Raw genomic sequence first — 19,306 nt, forward strand, 5'->3', positions numbered from 1 at the left:
TTAATTAACTGTCTAATTAGATATTTTAAAACTATAAACTCATTTGTTGAGAGAATTTTCTAATTAATTTTAAAACAACGCCATGTTGTCCTGTGCAGAAGTTTCGATGTGGTGAGCGATGAAATAAAAAATCCTACCTTTTATTTTTAATTATTTACGTATTTATTAAAAATACAATATCTTATTTACGTATTTATTTTTGTGGAGAATATTTCGTGTGTTCACAATTGTCAATATGGCGACGTTTGTGTTTTAAAAATAAACTTAAATGTAATTTCAGATGCCACGATACAGCTCCTTTACGTCTTGTTTTAATTTTGCTCTACGCCATGGGGCAGAGGCCTTGTCAAGCTAAGAAGGGAATGGTTAGGTTGGTCATGCCGAAACCTCACCTGATATTTTGTTCATCTACAGAGCCCATCTAGTAATGATTGTCCACAAAATTTCAGCTGCTGATACGATGTGCTGAGGTGCGAAAAAGTTACTCAAAATTCGAATGTACATTTAAAATTCGCGTGTGACTGCAGTTGCACGGTATTCACCGGTACATTGCAGCGTAGAGCATTTTTAAATAAGGGCAAATGAAATTGTAAAACTTCCTTCATGCCTCTTTTCATTACTTTTAAATTTATTTCCTTCTTATAGAGAAAATATTTAATATTAATTTATGCTTTTTACGGTTAGGATGGAATGTGACCAAATTATATCTTTGAGTAATTCTCTCTGTATTATTTTTAACTAAAAAGTTGTCAGTGGAACCACGGTTCCGGAGAATTTGACGTAAATACGTCTATACGGAAAGGAAGTTTATATATTGGCTTTATTATAAATATTTCCTTTATACCCGCTTTACAATTGCGTAAAGTTTGATTAAGACATTGCTTAATCAACTTGAATTAGTTACGCTTAAGATGGGTCTGTGGTAGCTGAATGTAATGTAATGTAATGAAATGAAATGTAATGTAATGTAAGGTAAGGTAAGGTAAGGTAAGGTTGTTACCTAGGAAACGTCATCTGTTTATCAACAAATAAACAACAATGGTTACCTAGGAAACTTCATCTGTTTATTTGTTGACAGATAAACGACAATGGTTAATTAGGAAACGTCATCTGTTTATCAATAAACAGATGATGTTTCCTAGGTAACCATTGTTACACTTGTGTAAGACTTGAGGTTCTCACAGCGGTGAGTATGAAGATTTCTGTCTTCTGGGTTATTGCGCTGTGTAGTCTGGTCGATGTTAACCAACGTTTCAGAGGTCATACTGCCTCCGTCATCAACCAAACCAACCAAAGAAGCTAACTGAGGGCAGAGGCCTGCGCAAGCGCAAGCATCGTCCCTACCTAGGTGAAACCATTCCTGCGCACAAGACGCATTGCTGGAAATGGTAAACGGTCGTAATATAAGAACGGAAATTTTGCTAACGCTAACGGGGTTTCGTCGTGGCGGGAGCCTCGACCATTCAAACTGGGATTTGTTGCTGCTGATGGGAGGTTATCCTGTCAGGCAAGTTGTCGAAGGAATTTGGTTGGTTGGGTCTCTGGGGTATGAACCCAGAGAGGGAGGGGCCGTTTCGGCTGAAGGCCTCTGCGGCATACCTCCGTCATCAGGGCGCCCGGTCAGCTTTTATATGAACAACTGCGTGTACAACAATGTAATAAGAAGTTTTGGAATTTCTAAACCACATCTGCAACAATATTGACAGAGCATGCCATAAGGCTCATTTCTTATGCATGCAGTATAATAGACTGAATAAACCGTATTGCACTCCATTCCTTTACCAATTGTTACATCGTAGTTTCCTTCGGCATTGTCGCATTAATCAACAATCCGCTTTCGTCAGTGTAGAAATAGTTGAGCTCTGAATCGCTTGTAGAAGAAGTGTGTTGTAGACGAGATACTTTTGTGCTTTTAAAAGTCCTTCGCAATAACTGAAGTACTTAACTTCTGTGAATTACGAAGAAATTCTCGACACTGTCCTTCAATCTCTACATTTTATTTTGCCGGTGGAAGAAAGAGTGAGGTTAGGGCATCCTATTTATTAATATTATTATTGCTTATAAAATTTGCAAGTTTCATTTACATTTGTGAACTCTTGGAAGAGAATTAGGCTTGTATTCTTTCTAACAAAAATTCAGTTTTTTATTCCATTGACTTCCGTTTGTTTACGGCATCTGGTTTCCAGAATACAAATTTCTCGTCTCTCATATGCGCCCATCTCATTTTCCTTGATTTTAATATTGTCTGAACAGCACAAATCTTAGAGATAAAATTGTACATTTCTCACCAGTCTGCTGTTAGTGTTCGAGCCATATAATAGCGAGTCTGGTGTTTATTTGGGTTGTTACGTACGTCGTCACAGACATCCTGGAGTTTACATCTGAAAACCACACGAAAGCCAAGTCCTTCCTGCTAACTGAGATACCACTGCATTTGTTCTCGGTTGGCGAAATTGTTTGTGGCAACAGACAAGTGTGCCGTTGCTTGTTATCAGCGGGAAGATTGCGCAGAACTAAGACGGGAAATTTGGTAACATATAGTGTTACAAAATGGGTAAAGGAAACGCACTGTGCAAAAGAAATATAGAGGCGACTGCTGAAATCGACTGGTGGATGTGAGATGTTTCTGAGAACGTGATTTGTCGAAAGACGTCTTCCCAATAGACTTTCGTTTTATATGCGTTCTATCGTTTCGGAAAAAAATGATTAAGTCTTCTATCTTCCTCTATGAAATAAAATAACTTTATTAAATTATAAGTAATTAAATAGAATTAAAATACCTTACCTTTAGAGGAATTAATTAAAGACTTTTGCTTATTTAAATCTAATAGACGTGGTTCAGTAATTGAGCAGTTTGAAGAAAGGGGGTAGAATAAGAGCTTGTCTTTGCAGCAGGTGTTGAAATTCTTCTGCTGGCATGATAACAAGATGATCGATTTTATGTTTAGGTTGGACGTCTTAGTTCTTTCAGCAGTTTGAAGAGGCATTTTCTGTTCGTAGTGATTAAGGAACAGAACTTCTAACGAACATGCCGTGGCAACTCATTAATGAAGGCTTGTATTTACTTATTTATTTATTAACTTGCCTCCAACAGAGAAGCTTTCCAATTACAGGAGGCTTACACGGTGTGACAGAAAACATGAATGCTTTTCGAAAATTTAAAAAAAAACAACAACAAGGAAGAATCACGCACTTCTAAACATAGGACATATAAAATAATGCCAAAGGAAGAAATACAGAATAGAAATAACATAAAAACAAAAGAAAACACAATGTGAAAATGAAAAATTAAAAAAGAGTAGTAATGCAGTAGTGCCTTAGCAACATCACCATAACTTTGTATTGTCGATGATTTAAAGAGTGTAGTATCGTAACGGGTCGTCCTAGGTAAAGAATTCCAAAACTTGAGATTGTAAACGCACGATTTGCTTTTGATTTTCAATAGTTTGTCAAAGAACAGAGTTCTCTTATGGTTTACGACTTATGGGACACACGGCGTAAAGACTTGATAATTTTTTTTCTATTTTTAGAGCTATAAAGACTTGCGGTTATCCGTGTAAAGATTTACTTTAGACATATCTTATCCACCTGCTATGTTTACGAGGCCGATAACCATTCCATTGGGTCCTTTTTATTGTGTTTTTTTCTTCATTTTGTGCAAGCAAATATTGGATTTTTCATCTCAGTAGAACGTAGCTCTCTATTTATTGCCCAGCTATCTGTAAGTTATATTATAAATATGTAACCGTGCTTTGAAGCCCGATGCAAACGAGGTTACGGTAGCACTTATGGTGGGGTCTGGTGATGTCTGCATTTGTCGGGAGTCCAGTATTTGGTTTTGTTGGTGAATTTGACAGAATCTGGTTTCATTTTTGAGACAGCAATGACACGTTTAATTTTTGACGTAAATACGTCTATAAGGAAGGGTCATTCGGCAAAGAAGTGTAACGAAAAAGGGGAACGAAAAAGTGTAACAATGGTTACCTAGGGAACGTCGTCTGTTTACTCGGCATTATTGTTACCTAGGGAACGTCGTCTGTTTAATCGGCATTATTGTTACCTAGGAAACGTCATCTGTTTACTCGGCATTGTTGTTACCTATAAAACATTACATTTTATTACATTACCCTACATTACATTTCATTTACATTACATTCATCTACCACAGACCCATCTTAAGCGTAACTAATTCAAGTTGATTAAGCAATGTCTTAATCAAACTTTACTCAATTGTAAAGCATGTATAAAGGAAATATTTAGAATAAAGCCAATATATAAACTTCCTTTCCGTATAGACGTATTTACGTCAAATTCTCCGGAACCGTGGTTCCACTGACAACTTTTTTTAAAGAAGGACCTCAAATAGTTGCAAAGAATGCATTTGGAGGGTAAACATTTCTACTCTTGTAATATATAATCCTTACACGACAGGATATAGTTTGTGAGAACTGCCAAAAATCTTAGCATATTATAAGTATTACACAACATGACATTCAAGTACAATTGTTCTACTCTTGTGTTAAACTGTACGTGTGATTATTGTCCACAGTTATGTCCGAAGGTTTCAAAGCCCGGGATATTGGGCTGAGAGCCCAGAAAAAGATTCTGAGTCGAATGGCAAACAAGAATGTCGCCAAGGTGTTTATCGATGACACTACAGCCAGCCTTCTAGATAATGTCTACAAGCTTGCGAAAGCTTACGTAAGTAGCCGTATGCAAATTTCTTCCGCTTCGAGGAGGTGGCAAATGGTTTGCGAGTTGTTCGTCAACATTTTGGGAGTATGAAAAAAACTTACCATAGTTTGCTAATTATGCAACATGTGGATTATTGCAGAGTGGAAACAAGAAAGAGGCCGAGAAACTAGTGAAGAATATTATTAAAATGGTTATTAAATTGGGCGTGCTGTACCGGAATGGGCAGTTCTCAAGCGATGAGCTGAAGCAAGCAGAACGTTTCAAAGGACGTTTCCATTCAGCTGCCATGGCAGTTGTCAGTTTCTACGAGGTTGACTTCAGCTACGATCGACATTACCTGTTATCTGCACTGAACGAGTCGCGGGCAGCAATTCGACAGCTCGTCCAACGACACCTCACGGACAAGTCACTCGCAAGAATCGATTATGTGTTTGGTTTCTTTGCAAATCCAAATTTCTTGGATGCGGTGTTTAAAAAAGATTCTGATTACAGGGATATCCTGGGAAGAATTGTAGCAGACATGAATCGAGCTATGGATGAAGGCGGAATGTGAATGTGGCTACTTAATCTGTTATTAGAAACTCAAGTATCTGAAACACGCGGACGGTTTTGTACAATTCACGCAGAATGCACCTTTTAATAAAGCTTTTTTTTTCACGAGAAGGTAACAAGGGTACTATAGTCAGGTGATTTGTCATACTCGTAATATAAAACGACGCACCAATTTGTTGAAATAAAGATTAAATATAATTTTTTATTTACGATATACATTTTGACCGTTTTAAATGAACGATCGTCGATTCCACTCTAGTGACACGTTTAACGGAAACACTGAACTGCCCTCTGGACGGTAAAGGATATTAACAGTCTTTCAATTGACTGCCGAAGTTCAAAGTAATGTTATTGAAATTAGTTCAGTGGTCTTCAACTAGATTGGAATGTAATATGTGGCCCCAGTAACTAAATCTATATAAAGATCTTACGTATCATTTTACACTTCACAGCGCCGTGAACGTAATCGCTTCATTTCCAGTTTTTGTGATCCTGAGAAAAATACCAGGCAATTATTACTTTCAATTTCAACTTCTAAGCTTGTGGTTTATTTTCACTAATTTAAATACGTCTGTAATATGTCAATATGTCGCTGAATTTGTTTAGGGTGTAAGAACACGGATATCATGTTTTAGTTTTACGTATGCTTAATGAAAAATAAACACTAATCTTAAGGAACATTTTGCTTAAATAGAAGTTTGATTCAGGTTAAGAACTGGAGAGATTTAGGGTCTCATTTAATACGAAACGTCTGTTGTAAGTTTCGTATTCGTATGATAAGAGCTTATCGATATCTGCCGGAACTTAAGTATTAATAACCTTTTTTTTCCCAGACGTTAGTGCGTAGAACATTAGTAATTTAAGAGCCTTCATCATTTTTGCATTTGTTAAGTAATTATGATCTAGTCACAAGTACTGTACAGGAATGGGAGATAAATAAATACTTTTTTTACTCTGTTGTGAAGAAATAAACTATTTGGAATTCTGTTCTCTGTTTCTTGGTCTTGATTCCACAATTTTTTTTGAATAAATCGTATTGGAACAATCCATTTTCTTTTAAGATAAAAACAATTAGTAGTAACCTGTCTTTTTTAATAATGACGATAATCGAGTTCGTTGTTTTTCGAAGCTGTTTCGTATGCACAGGATTCATATCTGCTGCGTCTTACGTGCCAACGAAGGCATTTGTATGTTTAAGGGTCATATATAAAAGGAATTTTATCCAGACTTAAAATCTTTACGCTTTGCTTGTGTTTGAAAATAATACAGAGACAGCGAATTTAACTTTCTTGTACAAATACGTAGTTGAAGACCATTGAATTAACTTTATTTTTACCGAGATATGGAAGCCCTCTGAACAGATATTTGATGGTGCCTGATTTGAAGTCCCATATGAGCGAGAAAGCTTTTATGGAAAAGAAATAATTTGCCCACTTCCGAAAACAGGGCATTCATATGGTATCTCATTTTACGGAATTAATCAGTCTGCTTGTGAGACAGAAATATTTGAGAGTGGTTTCATTGCAGTTCATCATTTTTATCAAATAATTTTTTTTATTGAAACTGAATCCAGTACAAAAGCTACTCTAGAAATGTATATTATTATCAATATTAGAGCTTGGTGTTGTGTTTATATTTTAACTACGTACTATGAGGATTTTACAAAGTATACTGCTTATAATGTTGCCTTTAGCGTGGTTATCGATAGTCACATACGATCATGACCGTACCACAGAAGCTTGCGATAATAATACATAACCTCACATTTTATAAGCCACAAGAAGATAGTTCAATAGATTAATTAAAGTATAGTAATTCTCGCATAAAATTAATTTCTTCTGTGTTTAATGACATTCAAATTAAATGTCTCAGGTAAAACAACCCGTTTTGTGTTGCCGTAAATGGCACTGTTGATTTTATATTTGTAATATAAACTTGACGTACCATAAACGCGTGGACTGAAATTCTACGTGTTTGCAGTGATGGCTACATCGGTGAAACAAGAAAAATGACTAAATTTGTATTATTTAGAAGACCATTGCAAGTTTTTCATATATCATACAATCCGTCTGAAATCATTTTATATTTTTCACGTGACGTGGCTTGTAATTATTTAACTCATATTAACAATTTTATTCACGACAGTTATAATAATTTCTAATGCAGACGAAAGTACACGCCTATTTACAAGGCTCGATGCATACGACAGAGTACTCGAGTCAGTGATTCTGTGAGTTGATAAACAGGAATTCATGATCATGGATTTTGTTTCAGTTTTTTTTTAAATTTAAGAATACTTATTAATGTTTTGACACTACTTTTCCAATTATTTTCTATTATACCAGTGTGATGAGATTAATTTAATTAAAATTGGCGAACATTCATATATAGAACTAAATAAACATTTTTACAGAATTTTTAAAACAAATTAATGAGGTGTACATTTTTATAATATATTGATCTTGATTTCTCTTATATGGAGACGTAACTTCAGACGTGTAGAACTTCATCAAATCTCGCGGTCCAAACCTCCATATACAACACGTAGGTCATGTAATCAACATTTAACAGTTGTATTAGTAGTTATTTTGAGTCTCATGGATCATGTACTCATTTTAAATAGCTGCAGTCTAAGTGGATCTATAGATTAAATGAAGGTGTATTGATTCTGTGTAAATGAATTACACAAGGATTTTCAGATTGTGAATATAAATTACGATATTTATATCATCACTTATCGTTATTTGATGTAATGTTATATGTAATGCTGTGAACATTTGTATGAAGACATGGTATTTATAATTTTATAATTTAATACTTCCTGTGTGTAGCAGTGGAAGTGATGCAGTTACTAAATCAAAATATACGGACGTTTCTCAACATTATCGTGAGCTAGTATTGTCCTTTGAGGTTAAGTTCGTTTCAGATATGCATAAATGTGCACATATTTATTTTAATTTTATTTATTTTAAGGTCTAGCCGTTATGATTATTTAATAACATTGGTAATGCAGATATTAATGTGACGATTTAATATTTGTTCACCCGATGACGAACTCTAAGACTTAATCTTTCAAATTTGACTTAACATCTACTCTGCCGTTGAACAATCCAAATAAATAAACGTGCGTATTATGTACAGTCAATGGTTAGTATAATTTAGGAACCACAATAGAACAAATTTACTATAAACATTCGTGATGATGGTGTTCTTCCGGGTTCTGGAGTCACGTGGATTGGTCGATAGACGCCTATGTGAACATTCTGGATTAAGGGCATGAAATTATGTCGTAAATAATGGCTTTCGTTAAAATATGACACCGAAACTGCTACGTCTTGTTGAGTAACGTGCAAGTTAGTTTAAATCGTAAGTTAAGAAGGAAAAAAAGAATTTATTTAGCATGAATTGTATAAAATTCTGTAAAATTTACAGGCTCTGTAAGTAATTTTGTTGTGTAATTTCATTGCACAACGAAATTTGATGTTTACTGCCATAGAAGAAACTTCGTTGTTTTCTGATTTTTTAACTAGCAGCGTTACGACAAAGTCCTAACGCTGCATAATGACCAATGACCAGTTGTATAAAGTATATCGTGTATCAGTCAGCATATCTTATATATTTACATGTATATTTGTTGTCAGTGATGTGTTTTTACATTAAATTACTCCACCGGGTGAGTTGAAATAGTGAAAAGACTGTCGAGCTCTAAAACGTGTTTAAAATTGCGCAAAGCCTTGTGTAGTCTCTGTTTCACGTGCCATTATAACGCAATTTTTATTAGTATACTTAGTACGTCAGTGAAACTGAATTTTTACCATATTGGCTGTATGTTTTGTACTCGTCATTTGTATTATAGTACATTTGTTGTTTTAAATAAAATGAGTTGTGTTTACCGAATGATTTCTTTTTGTTTTTATAATAGGGTGAGAATACGTTTTCCTGGAATGGGTCAATCGTACATCCCTCACATGATACATGAGTGAATATGGAGCATTAGTGGAACTGCCACTTCATCCATCAAAAATCCCACATGGACTGCCCAGAGAATGAATCTAGGCCTCCACAGTGAGAAATCAGTTAATTACTGCCTGTGCTATGGCATGGCCTCTTAAAAAATGGGGTTTCTTTCCAACATGTCTTCCATAACTTATTATTTGTTGACATGGTGTCGTCTCTGTTGGTATTTACAGGAAATGATGAAGGAAATGAAGGAGGTGTTCCAGAAGTGGAAATAAGAAAAGGAAAAAGAATGTTGAAATTAGTTTAAAATGAACCTGGTTGTGTCAGCGTGGGCGGGGGGGGGGGGGGTGAAGAGAGAAAGTAGTCCGCTGCGTAGTTCAGTTCTTGGCACATAGATAGCACAACTTGTTACTTTTCATCACGTTACTCGAGTCGGAATTCGGCTCATAAAAGTTCTAGCCTCTACCAGCAGAGAGCAGGTCATTAAGTAAACTCGCTATTACCTGCTAGCTTGTTATTGCTTGTGTAAATAGAATCGGATCCTTACTTTTTAAATAATATAGCGTTTTAGGCATGCAACACACGAAGATAAGTATTATGTGGCACAGAAATAATTAAAGTACAGACATGTATTTACATTTGCTTGCAATGAAAAAAACGTTTTCGGACCCAAGCAAACCTTCCGAAATCGAAATCGAAACAGTTATTGTTATATCTTGTAGGCCGTTTAAAGTGTTGTCCACATCTTTTGTGTATGCAATAATATAGGCCAAAAGGTGAATGCACGTAACTGAAAAGTAATTCTTAACAGAATACTTTGTGCCTAATTGATTACAACAGCGCCACATATAAACAGAACGTTCGGAAAGCTCAAAGCCGATTTCATACTTCACGATATTGCCAACCTAATACTATCGAACGGTCTGATCGAACAGTGCGATACGTTCACATTTCAAATTCCGGTCTGAAATGGCTGCTGTGATAGCTCATGTGGTGTGTGCTGATGTTTTGTATCGTTTTAATTAATTATTCCACGCGAACGTCATCACAGTGCGTTCAACTGGCCTGCCACTTCTCCTTTCTCCAAATCATAGTAAGTTTTCTTACTTTTATTTAAAGCTACGTAACGTTTGTATCTGATGTGCATGAAGATCTCTCTTTCATACACTTACGTAGGCCTTTGTCAGCGAATAGCGATGCAAGTTACATTTTAGATAAAGAAACACTCTTTAATGCTAAAGTTTTAGTTTTTAAGTGGGCGTACTGAAGGATCAGGTGACGTAAACCAAATAGTACCATACCAAAGTTTGTGGCAGGCTATTATTTATGTACATGACCTCTGTACGCCTTTATGGCTGGATATTGAAGCACAGTGATAACTTTGCTTTTATACACGTTAGCGTGACGCGCTCTGAAGTCACTCGGTCCTACCGCCCACAGTGACATTTCTGCTTTGTATGTGGTGTATAGGATACACAGCACGACCAGTTAGTCAGTCCTGGTTAGGGAAATAACCTCTGTTTACTCTGAGAATCATACGAAACCCGTTAAATACACTCTCTGGGCAAAATGTAGAGTTGTTTATTATTAAAGCAGGTAGCATATAGTTCCGAGTGGGGTTTAAAGGGGCAAAATTTGAACTATGCTCCTTACCCAACCAGGGATTCCTCTCAGTGGCTGCTTGTAGCCTACTACCCTTTGTGTGTCACTCCATCCTCAAGTAGAATGGTCGCTAACATTCTTAGCCTCATGTTCGCTCTTCCTACATGAATTCTCATTCTGTTAATTTTGTTTGCACAGGAATCGTGAGAACGAAAAGGCTGTAACAGCTGACGTAACAATATATTCTTGATTGGAAAGCTTCTCTAGAAATTGCATCAGTTTTAATATTTTTGGAGTTAATTTAGAATGCCTCGTCTTCCACTTTACACTTCATAATAATAATAATAATAAAAGAGAGAGAGAGGTAATTTTCAGAAATTATGCGTTTATACAGTTACTGCATGTGTACTTCTTGAACACATAATAAGTTTGTCGGTAGCTGGTGTGAATTTTAATTTTTCAAGCTTTGAATTCATTTATCGCTGAATTGTGTTTTATTACGAAAATTATTGGTTTCTAAGAGCTGCGAACTCATTAAAAACTCTGGATTCGAATATAAGATTTGGATGTAATGCTAAAATCATTACAAAATTAGCTAATAGTAAGGTCAGCTAGTCAAGAAATTCCACGCCTTTTATGGAACTAGAAGGTTCATTACAATGCTTACAGGAGTCCGCCATCGGTCGCTGTCCTGAGCCAGATTAATCCAATCCACACTCCAGTTCTCTTTCTCTAGCATTTATTTTAATTTTGTGTGAGTCATACGAAACTCATAAACTCTGTGGGAAAAATGTTGAGTTATTGATTGTCGAAGTACTTGGTACGTGTTGTGTAGTTAGTGCTGGGCTTTAACGGGATAAAACAGCGCGAAATAACACGGAGTGTTTAAGGAAAGCAATTCAATAGAATCATTTCCCATTCCATTATCGTAACCAACACGCGTTTAAGTATAAATCAAGCTTTCAAGGTATGTGTAATTGACGTTTATTCCTGTCGGAGTGTCTAAGATGCTGGGATAGTCATGACGATATTAAGTTGACGGGATGGCGTGCCTTGTCAAGTTTTAATTAGATTGCTGTTTCATGCAACTGCCCCTCCGTCTGTAGTTGAGGTGCTACATTCTGAGCATGGCCTGGGGCGAGGTTCACCGGCCGGGAGCAGGAGAAGGTTTCGTACTTCCCCAAGGAGTTCCACATCCTGATTAGAAAGGGCAACTCCCCCAGCTCAATCGATAAATAATTTAGAAGTGAAAACAACGCAATCTCAGACCAATAGCAGCAAGAAAAATGGACGTATATGAGGTGGTTGGGGGCATGTAGCACGCATGATAGAGATTTATGAATCGATACAGTTTTGGTCAGAAAGAATGGAGAAAACCACTTGGAAGAAATAGGTACAGGCGGGAGGATAATATTTAAATGGAACAAAAAGGAATATTGCTGGAAGGTTTAGACTTAATTCGATTCGTGATAGTCACCAAAGTAGAGCTCGTATAAACGTTCTGGTTCTGTAAAAGTTGGGGTGTTTCTTGTCTACCTGAGAGACTGGCATTGTCTCAAAAGCAACTGTGCCTTATCGGAGTAAGTTATGATGCGTGAGAAATATGAATAATTGAGAAATGTACGCAATGAGTCTTGTAAGTTATTACGTGTGATTTTGCATAATTAGGAGGAGGAAATGAGAGGTCCAGAATCGATCCACATGCATGGCATTCTCGATCTCAAGAACAGAAAATAAATTTGTTCAGGTGCGATGAGACAACATGGCTGCTTTATCTCGTTTCCACATTATATTCCGTCGTTGCTATTCTCACGCCCCTGGACAAGAATTTAATAATTACCGTGCAGTAGACCGAACCGCTACTCCGTGTTGTAATGAAATTCACATCTGCTCGCTGTTTTCAGCTGTGAATGTTTTGACACAAGCGGAAACGTGTGATTACATCGAGATGTTTCTTGAGGCGGCTGGCAAAAATGCCAGCGTGCTGATAATACCTCACAGCTTTTAAGCAAGGACGGAATGACTGTTCGTACCTATGGTGGTTGGGTTCCAATGAAATGACACGAAACTAGTTCCTGTATAACTTGTAAAGAATGCTTCTAGAATCTAAATTATTGTTTTTATGAGTTAGCTGTTTACAAAATATTCTTCCTGTGTCTCCGATACAGTCAGGTAAAAATATCTCGAAACAAGTTCAGGAGAAAATGTTTCTAAATATTCTGCATATTGTAAAAAAAAATGTTTTAACGTAGATCTGTACAGAAATGAAACGAACATCCATATGAAATTTAATCAAAATTAGCTGATGTGCGGAATTTCAAAGTTTCCACTCCCGAGGTCCGCGCACAAACTAACTAAAGCTCCTTTCTGGAAGCAAGTAAATTATATCTATCCAGTGTTTTATATAATACAGATTTAAACGGAAAAATAATATTTAGTTGTTTAGCTTGGTATTTTAGACCTTACTGACTAATAAATGGCATGAAGTGAAGAAGATTTGTTTGTACTTCAATAGAAACGTATGTCTGGATTTTAAAAATTACAGAAATAGTATACAATATTTCTAAGCGTCATATTTGGTAACTTTATCTGAATTTGCAATGCCCTAATCGCAGAGAAACGTATTAAAGTAAGTTTCACACGTAAAACGCAAGCCATTGGTCATTTCTGTCTATGAAACCAGTAGCGAAAAGTCATTTTGTTGGAAGTGTGAGTGAATACAAACAGCAGTGTTGTTGATTGATTCACAGGTAGCGTTGACTTTACTGATTCTTCCCCCTGCTTTGCCACTCGACCGCCACACATCGTTCCTTCAAGGTTAAGAATCCACCGTCCTTGTTTCTGCATCGTTTCGAACAGCCAGATTAGAGATTTAAAGGTAGATGCAACTATTTCTGGTTGTTAATGACTCTTAAAACATAAGAAGTCAAAATTTAATCTTAAAACAAAATTTAAAACCCACCCTAAATTTTGTGGCATTATGTTCCATAGGAATTGTGATGGATACGTCTCTTGAATTTTATTCTGTATTGAAAAAAACAGGTTGTTATAAGCTGAAATTCCTTCTTTGTGCGAGTAGTTAATGGGCATGGAGCTGTTTTAATGATCGGTTGACGTCAGACTTTGTTATAAGTTTCAGGAGAACACAAGATTGAAAACATGGTAAAATGGCAGCGCGTTTATGTTCATGTACAGTAGTACCGAAATCTGAGATCTAAAAACAGATACGCAGAACAGAACTGTGGGAAACGTTGCTTCAGTACTCCGTAGGCTTATAATTAAATGTTATTGTGTGGCTTTTACTAATATTTTGCATGTTAACTGTTACAGCTCCCCATACTTATTTAGATTAGGGATAAATAATAATCACATGTACAGCGATAGGCTACTATCGACATGGCATATCGATCGAGTAGTTAGCATTGCTAGGTCCCATTTTAAAATCATGGGCCTGAGACTGAGAATTTTAGTGGTTTTTTCCATTCCCTTGAGACAGATTTTGTGATAATATCCTTAACCATTTGAAGCAAGAAGTTTATCTAAATAGTAGGGTTATTTAAAAATTAATTTTCTTCCTCAAACAAAACTCAAAGCTTCTCCATTGCAATATTAAATCTTTTAATGCTATTTACAGAATTAATCGCTGTCAGATCCGAGAATGTTAGGATATCCATAAATATATTCTGTGGGAAAAATGCAGAGATACCGAATGTTAAAGCAGGTGGTATATATAACAAGGGCTGTTCTTTAAAGACTTAAACTATAACGTGTCCTCTGCAAATTGGGCATATGTCTAAGGCATTCTAAGGATTAAAGAAGCAATATTCATTGCTCGACCATCCATTATCATTTCCCCGAGTGCCTTTTGGGACCAACGTGCCGCAGACGGTTTTAATATGTCATCCTGTCTGAGTCATTTAAAGAGCAGTCAGTGTTCTCTGAAGCTTCTATTATTTTAAAATCCTAGAACAGTCTTGAAATTTATGAGAGAGTCGTGATCCTCAGAAATTATCTCTGGAGTGTCACTTGGCTGAGGTTTGACCGAGGACTTCGCGTGCACATTATTTCAGCTCGACCTCTCTGCCTCTCATGAAATGAGGTTAAGGGTTTACGGCGGTGAATACGAAGTGTGGGAGAGAAGTTTAATTATTCTGTCCCCTCCCTATCACCATGATATGGGCTACTGTGCTTCACAACCGCTGGGTTGTGGCTGCGGTGATCGGCTGACATGGTTGTTTAAATGCGCTGCAATCATTTGGGGGTTTGACTGGACCCCCGACCGATGTAGCAGGTGTTTTCGCTTTAAGTCCTGTTAGTAAAATGGTTTCAATCTAATCTGCTTCTCTGCGGGTTGCGTCGCCACGGGATGGTTTACTCGTGGGTTATGTAGCTTATTCTGGATCCGGCACGGGTCTTATTACATTGTACGAAAGAAGACAAATTATGCCCAGGCGCGTACATCGAACTGCTTCGATTTTACACAATAGCTGTACGGATGTAACAGTTGAACAGTCAGGTTTCACCACGTGTAAACTGCAGATTACATGACAATTTTACGGCCAAGCTATTTTTTATTTTGTAAAGCAACTCTTTAGTAGTGTAATGCTGAGATTTAACTCCGCTCGTACAAAAACCGATTAAAAATCATTTCGATCCATATTTAACCTCCACACGATCCTCCTAATATCAACTTAGTCTTATACTTCTAGCTGCTTCTCGTTTTGAATAGTTTTTTTATTGTCATTTTAATAAAACTTACCACGAACAAAATCAGTTACTGTTTTATGTGTGGGGTAACTATGAATCGTAATATTTAAAAGGTGTAAAGATGTGGACTGGATTGATTTTGATCAGGATTGGTTCAAGTAGCTGACTTTGTAAACAAGGAACCTCGAAGTTCCTTAACTAATGGGGGATTTGTTGGCTAGCTAAGTGACTATTAGCTTCTCAAGGACTTTGCGCCATGGATATAGTTATGGCTCTAGTGTGTAGAGATGAGAAATGCTGATGGCTTCGTGCTGACTGGATGGGATCTCTCAATATGGAGAGATCAGAAGTCGTTACGTGAACTTGCCTCAAACTAAAGAGAGGCATGGGGAATCAGATGATGGAAGCTAGGCCTGTCTGTCTCCTGTTAGAACTAGACCAAACTACGGAAGAAGGAGAATTTTCTAGTTACTGAGCGTACCATCACGGACCCATTATCCACCGAGAGCCTGTAGTTTCCATTCTGATGCAAATTTCACCAGTGCGTTTCAGTGAAGATATAAAGACGATGAAATCTAAAGAATAGAGCAGGAATGAATTATCGATTTTATTTATTTTTCTTCTTCTTCTTCTTCTTCCTCGCCTCCCTTTCTTTCTGTCTTAGTACTCGATCAAGTTGCTTTCTTCCTGTTGTGCTGCACGCAGACTTCCAGGCTCTGTGTGTTCTCTTATCTGTTCAATAGCCCCCCTCCCCCTCCCCCTCCCCTATGCTTATTCTATTCTCCCTTTTACTGTGAAAGAATGAAAGTCATTGATAAGGTATTTTTAGCATTTGAATCGTAAACGTTACAATAAAAGCTACTGGAGCAACTTCTGGGTCGTGAATCATTCCAATACAGATGCAACGAAATCCATCTTCTTGCTGCGACAGGAAAACTTTATATCTTAAAATGTTTCTTCTCTTGATAAACTTTCAAATTCAGAGAAAGGTGGCGAAACTTTACCAAAAGACACTCTCCAGATGTTTAGTGTACCTTCTTCGAATAAGAAACTTCTACAACAATGATTCTTTTTCAGTCTGAGATGCTTTCTTCAGTTTGATTTCAAAATCGCATGCAAACCACTACCTAATGACGGGTGAGTGTAAGTATTTAGTTCTAAAACTACCCTTTGACTAAGATAAAGTGTGTTTACTGCATTGTCGTAGGAAATTTTATATTAAACTTTTAATGTTTATACATTTTATAAACATATTTTTTAATATCATATGTTTCTTACAGAAAGGGGAAATCGAGTTAACATTTTATCGACATTAATTTTTCGCAGATGAGAATTTTTTTAAATATTATTTATTTCTACATTCATTTAATTATTCGAGCTTGTAAGAACTACGAAATTGAATTATGCATGTGTATTATAAAATTAAATCCTTGTGACATATTCCTGACGCAAGATATATTCACTACCACAGCAGAGTCCTTCTTGAGAAGCTAATAGTCACTCAGCAGGTTAGGAAATTTTCCTTCCTTCACTTAACCCCTAGCTTCAGTACCGTGTTCAAAAGAAAACACCACTGTTTCCCACCCTGAGCTGGAAGAATCCATTCCACACTATCATATCCTGGTTCTATAAGATACATTTAATATTATCCCACAGTATATATCTAGGTACCCCAAACAATCGTTTCCTTTCGGAGTTTGGACTAAAATGTTGTATTACTTTTTCATTCCATCACATTCGTGCTACATGATCCACTCATCTCTAAAGCAGTGATTTTATCAACGTAGTGATATTGAAAATGTCTTTTGAGATGGCTTCTGTTTCTCAGGCGTTATAAAAAGTGTTCTAATATTACTGCTCGACTCTTTGTCTAATTTATTGTTCATCAGTAATTATATTTGTGAATTTTTAAGTAATTTAATTTAGATTTCAGCGGGCTTCTCCCAAGTTCTGTTATGTTCTATTACGACTGTCGTTTTAAAACTAAAGTAGGTATACTTTGTATTCTTTTCTACGCCATCAGCCTCTTCCTATTATCCATATTTTCTTTATCATCTTTTCCCTTTTATTTTTGTATCGGCTTTTCCTTCCTCGGCGTTGGGTCCTGCTGTCTTCTGCTACCGATTCAATTTTCCTCCAAGACGCCTTCGAATGCAGAATATTTCCATCATAAATCTGGTTATAGAATTCCCTTCTCCGGTCGTTTCCCATCTGCTGACCGCAAGATACGACTGTACTAAAGATTTTTGGGATAAATCAAAGTAAAAGAGAAAAGAATTGAGTGCATTTTTCTTCCTACTTGTTTTTAGGTCTCAAATTCCTGTCTTATCCGTTTCTTTCAACAGCGTTACTATATTTTGCTAGGATTGTAATGCACAAAAAAACACGTACGCGAAGTACAGAACCTGTGAAAGAGAAAATTGATGCGGGAAAGTGTGAGGGAGACGAGCCATCTCATCTTAGTGCAATGATGCAGAGTTGGGTGTGGGAATGAGAGACAGAAATTTAGTGCCTTCGTTCCTTATAAGTTGCCATTACTGTGCAGATATGCAATGCATGCGTAACGCTTCTGTGAATTATTATGTTTAGTGTAGGAGCCTGCAAGATTGTAGGAGATTACTTTTATTTCACATTTTGGAGCATATAAGATATTTTTACAAAAGGAAGTTTGCTTAGATACACAATGGAAATAAATTTGTGTGTATAAACATGCCACCATTTATAAGAATATTATGTTGTTTAAATTTCCCATGCAAGTAAGTGCGAAATATTTTGGTGAGATTTTTGTGTTTAGAGAATGAATTAGTTAAATGAATTGCGGGAAATAGGGCATTAACCCTGACGTCACACTGAATTAAACACATATTATTTACGTATTTGTCTAGAATTTTATAGAAACTGAATCTTTCTCCTTAGACAGTTGTTAACTAACTAACTAGATGGCTTACCGAACCCGAAGGTTCATCACCGAATTAACCAAAGCCCTCCACCGGACCCTGTCCTGGGCCAACAAAATCCAGTCTCCTTCAACTCCTATCTCCCATAGATACCGCCTGAGATTATCCTCCCATCTACGTCTAGGTCTCCCCAGCGGTCTCTTCCCCTCAGGCTTCCCAACCAGTACCCGGTGCACACCTCTTGTCCCATCCATGCGCGCTACATGCCCAGCCCATCTCATTCTTCTCGACTTAATCACCCTGACAATACTGGGGGTTTATTTAATAACACTTTTTGTTAATAAGATAATATAATTATAATATATAATAAGTAAATTTGATTAAATGGATCGCTTAAGACAAGGAGTTTCTCTTTGCAACCACAGGAATATTTACGTATAGCACGAGTATGATATGTGAATATCTCTTAGTTACATTTCATTAACCAGATAGCGCTCGACGAAGCTGAGCTTGTCTTTACCCTATGGACCTCACAACTTTCTGAATGATTCTGTATTGATGCAAAATACAACTGAATAATATAACTAATAATTCAATGTTTGTTATGACACATTATTAACATATATTTCGCAAAGTTTAGCAAATAGTCGATACATATGTTTATGAGCCACCACAATATCATATTTTACTTTCATAACAACGAAAGAAAATGGATAAAGCAAGGATCATCAGCGATTTATGGGTAAATTGGAACTAGTAGGAGCTTATGATGTATTGTTAGGCATCAAATGAACCCACCGAAACAAAAAAGATGCGAATTGAAATAATTGCTTTCCAATTATGTCCTCGTTGCTGCGCCTGCTACAACAAGTGTCTCAAGGGGAAAATATAAG

At 36.6% G+C, this 19,306-nt stretch overlaps 1 protein-coding gene and 1 long non-coding RNA gene across 8 annotated transcripts in view; both read left to right on the plus strand.

Annotated features, from left to right (window-relative positions):
- The window catches only part of sigmar (Tumor necrosis factor alpha-induced protein 8-like protein sigmar), a 47,245-nt gene extending 38,101 nt beyond the window's left edge, over positions 1–9,144 (plus strand). For 5 of the 7 annotated variants that reach the window (XM_087344883.1, XM_087344882.1, XM_087344886.1 and 2 more), the window contains 2 exons: positions 4,550–4,701; positions 4,835–9,144. In XM_087344883.1, coding sequence (XP_087201009.1) covers positions 4,550–4,701; positions 4,835–5,248 — 566 coding nt within the window. In that variant the 3' untranslated portion in view covers positions 5,249–9,144. Of the gene's footprint in view, positions 1–1,829; positions 2,025–2,948; positions 3,054–4,549; positions 4,702–4,834 lie in introns of those variants that run through there. The other 2 variants (XM_022072594.2, XM_022072597.2) reach the window with 2 other exon arrangements.
- Positions 9,145–9,825: 681 nt separating this feature from the next.
- Positions 9,826–19,306, plus strand: part of LOC147874450 (uncharacterized) — a 170,816-nt gene continuing 161,335 nt past the window's right edge. Inside the window, exon 1 of the long non-coding RNA XR_015534055.1 lies at positions 9,826–10,300. This is a non-coding gene — a long non-coding RNA (uncharacterized LOC147874450). The remainder of the gene's footprint in view (positions 10,301–19,306) is intronic.

Source organism: Zootermopsis nevadensis, unplaced genomic scaffold (assembly GCF_977971745.1).
Source record: "Zootermopsis nevadensis isolate Lab colony 2312 unplaced genomic scaffold, Znev_1.0 Znev_ptg000008l, whole genome shotgun sequence".
NCBI lineage: Eukaryota > Metazoa > Arthropoda > Insecta > Blattodea > Termopsidae > Zootermopsis > Zootermopsis nevadensis.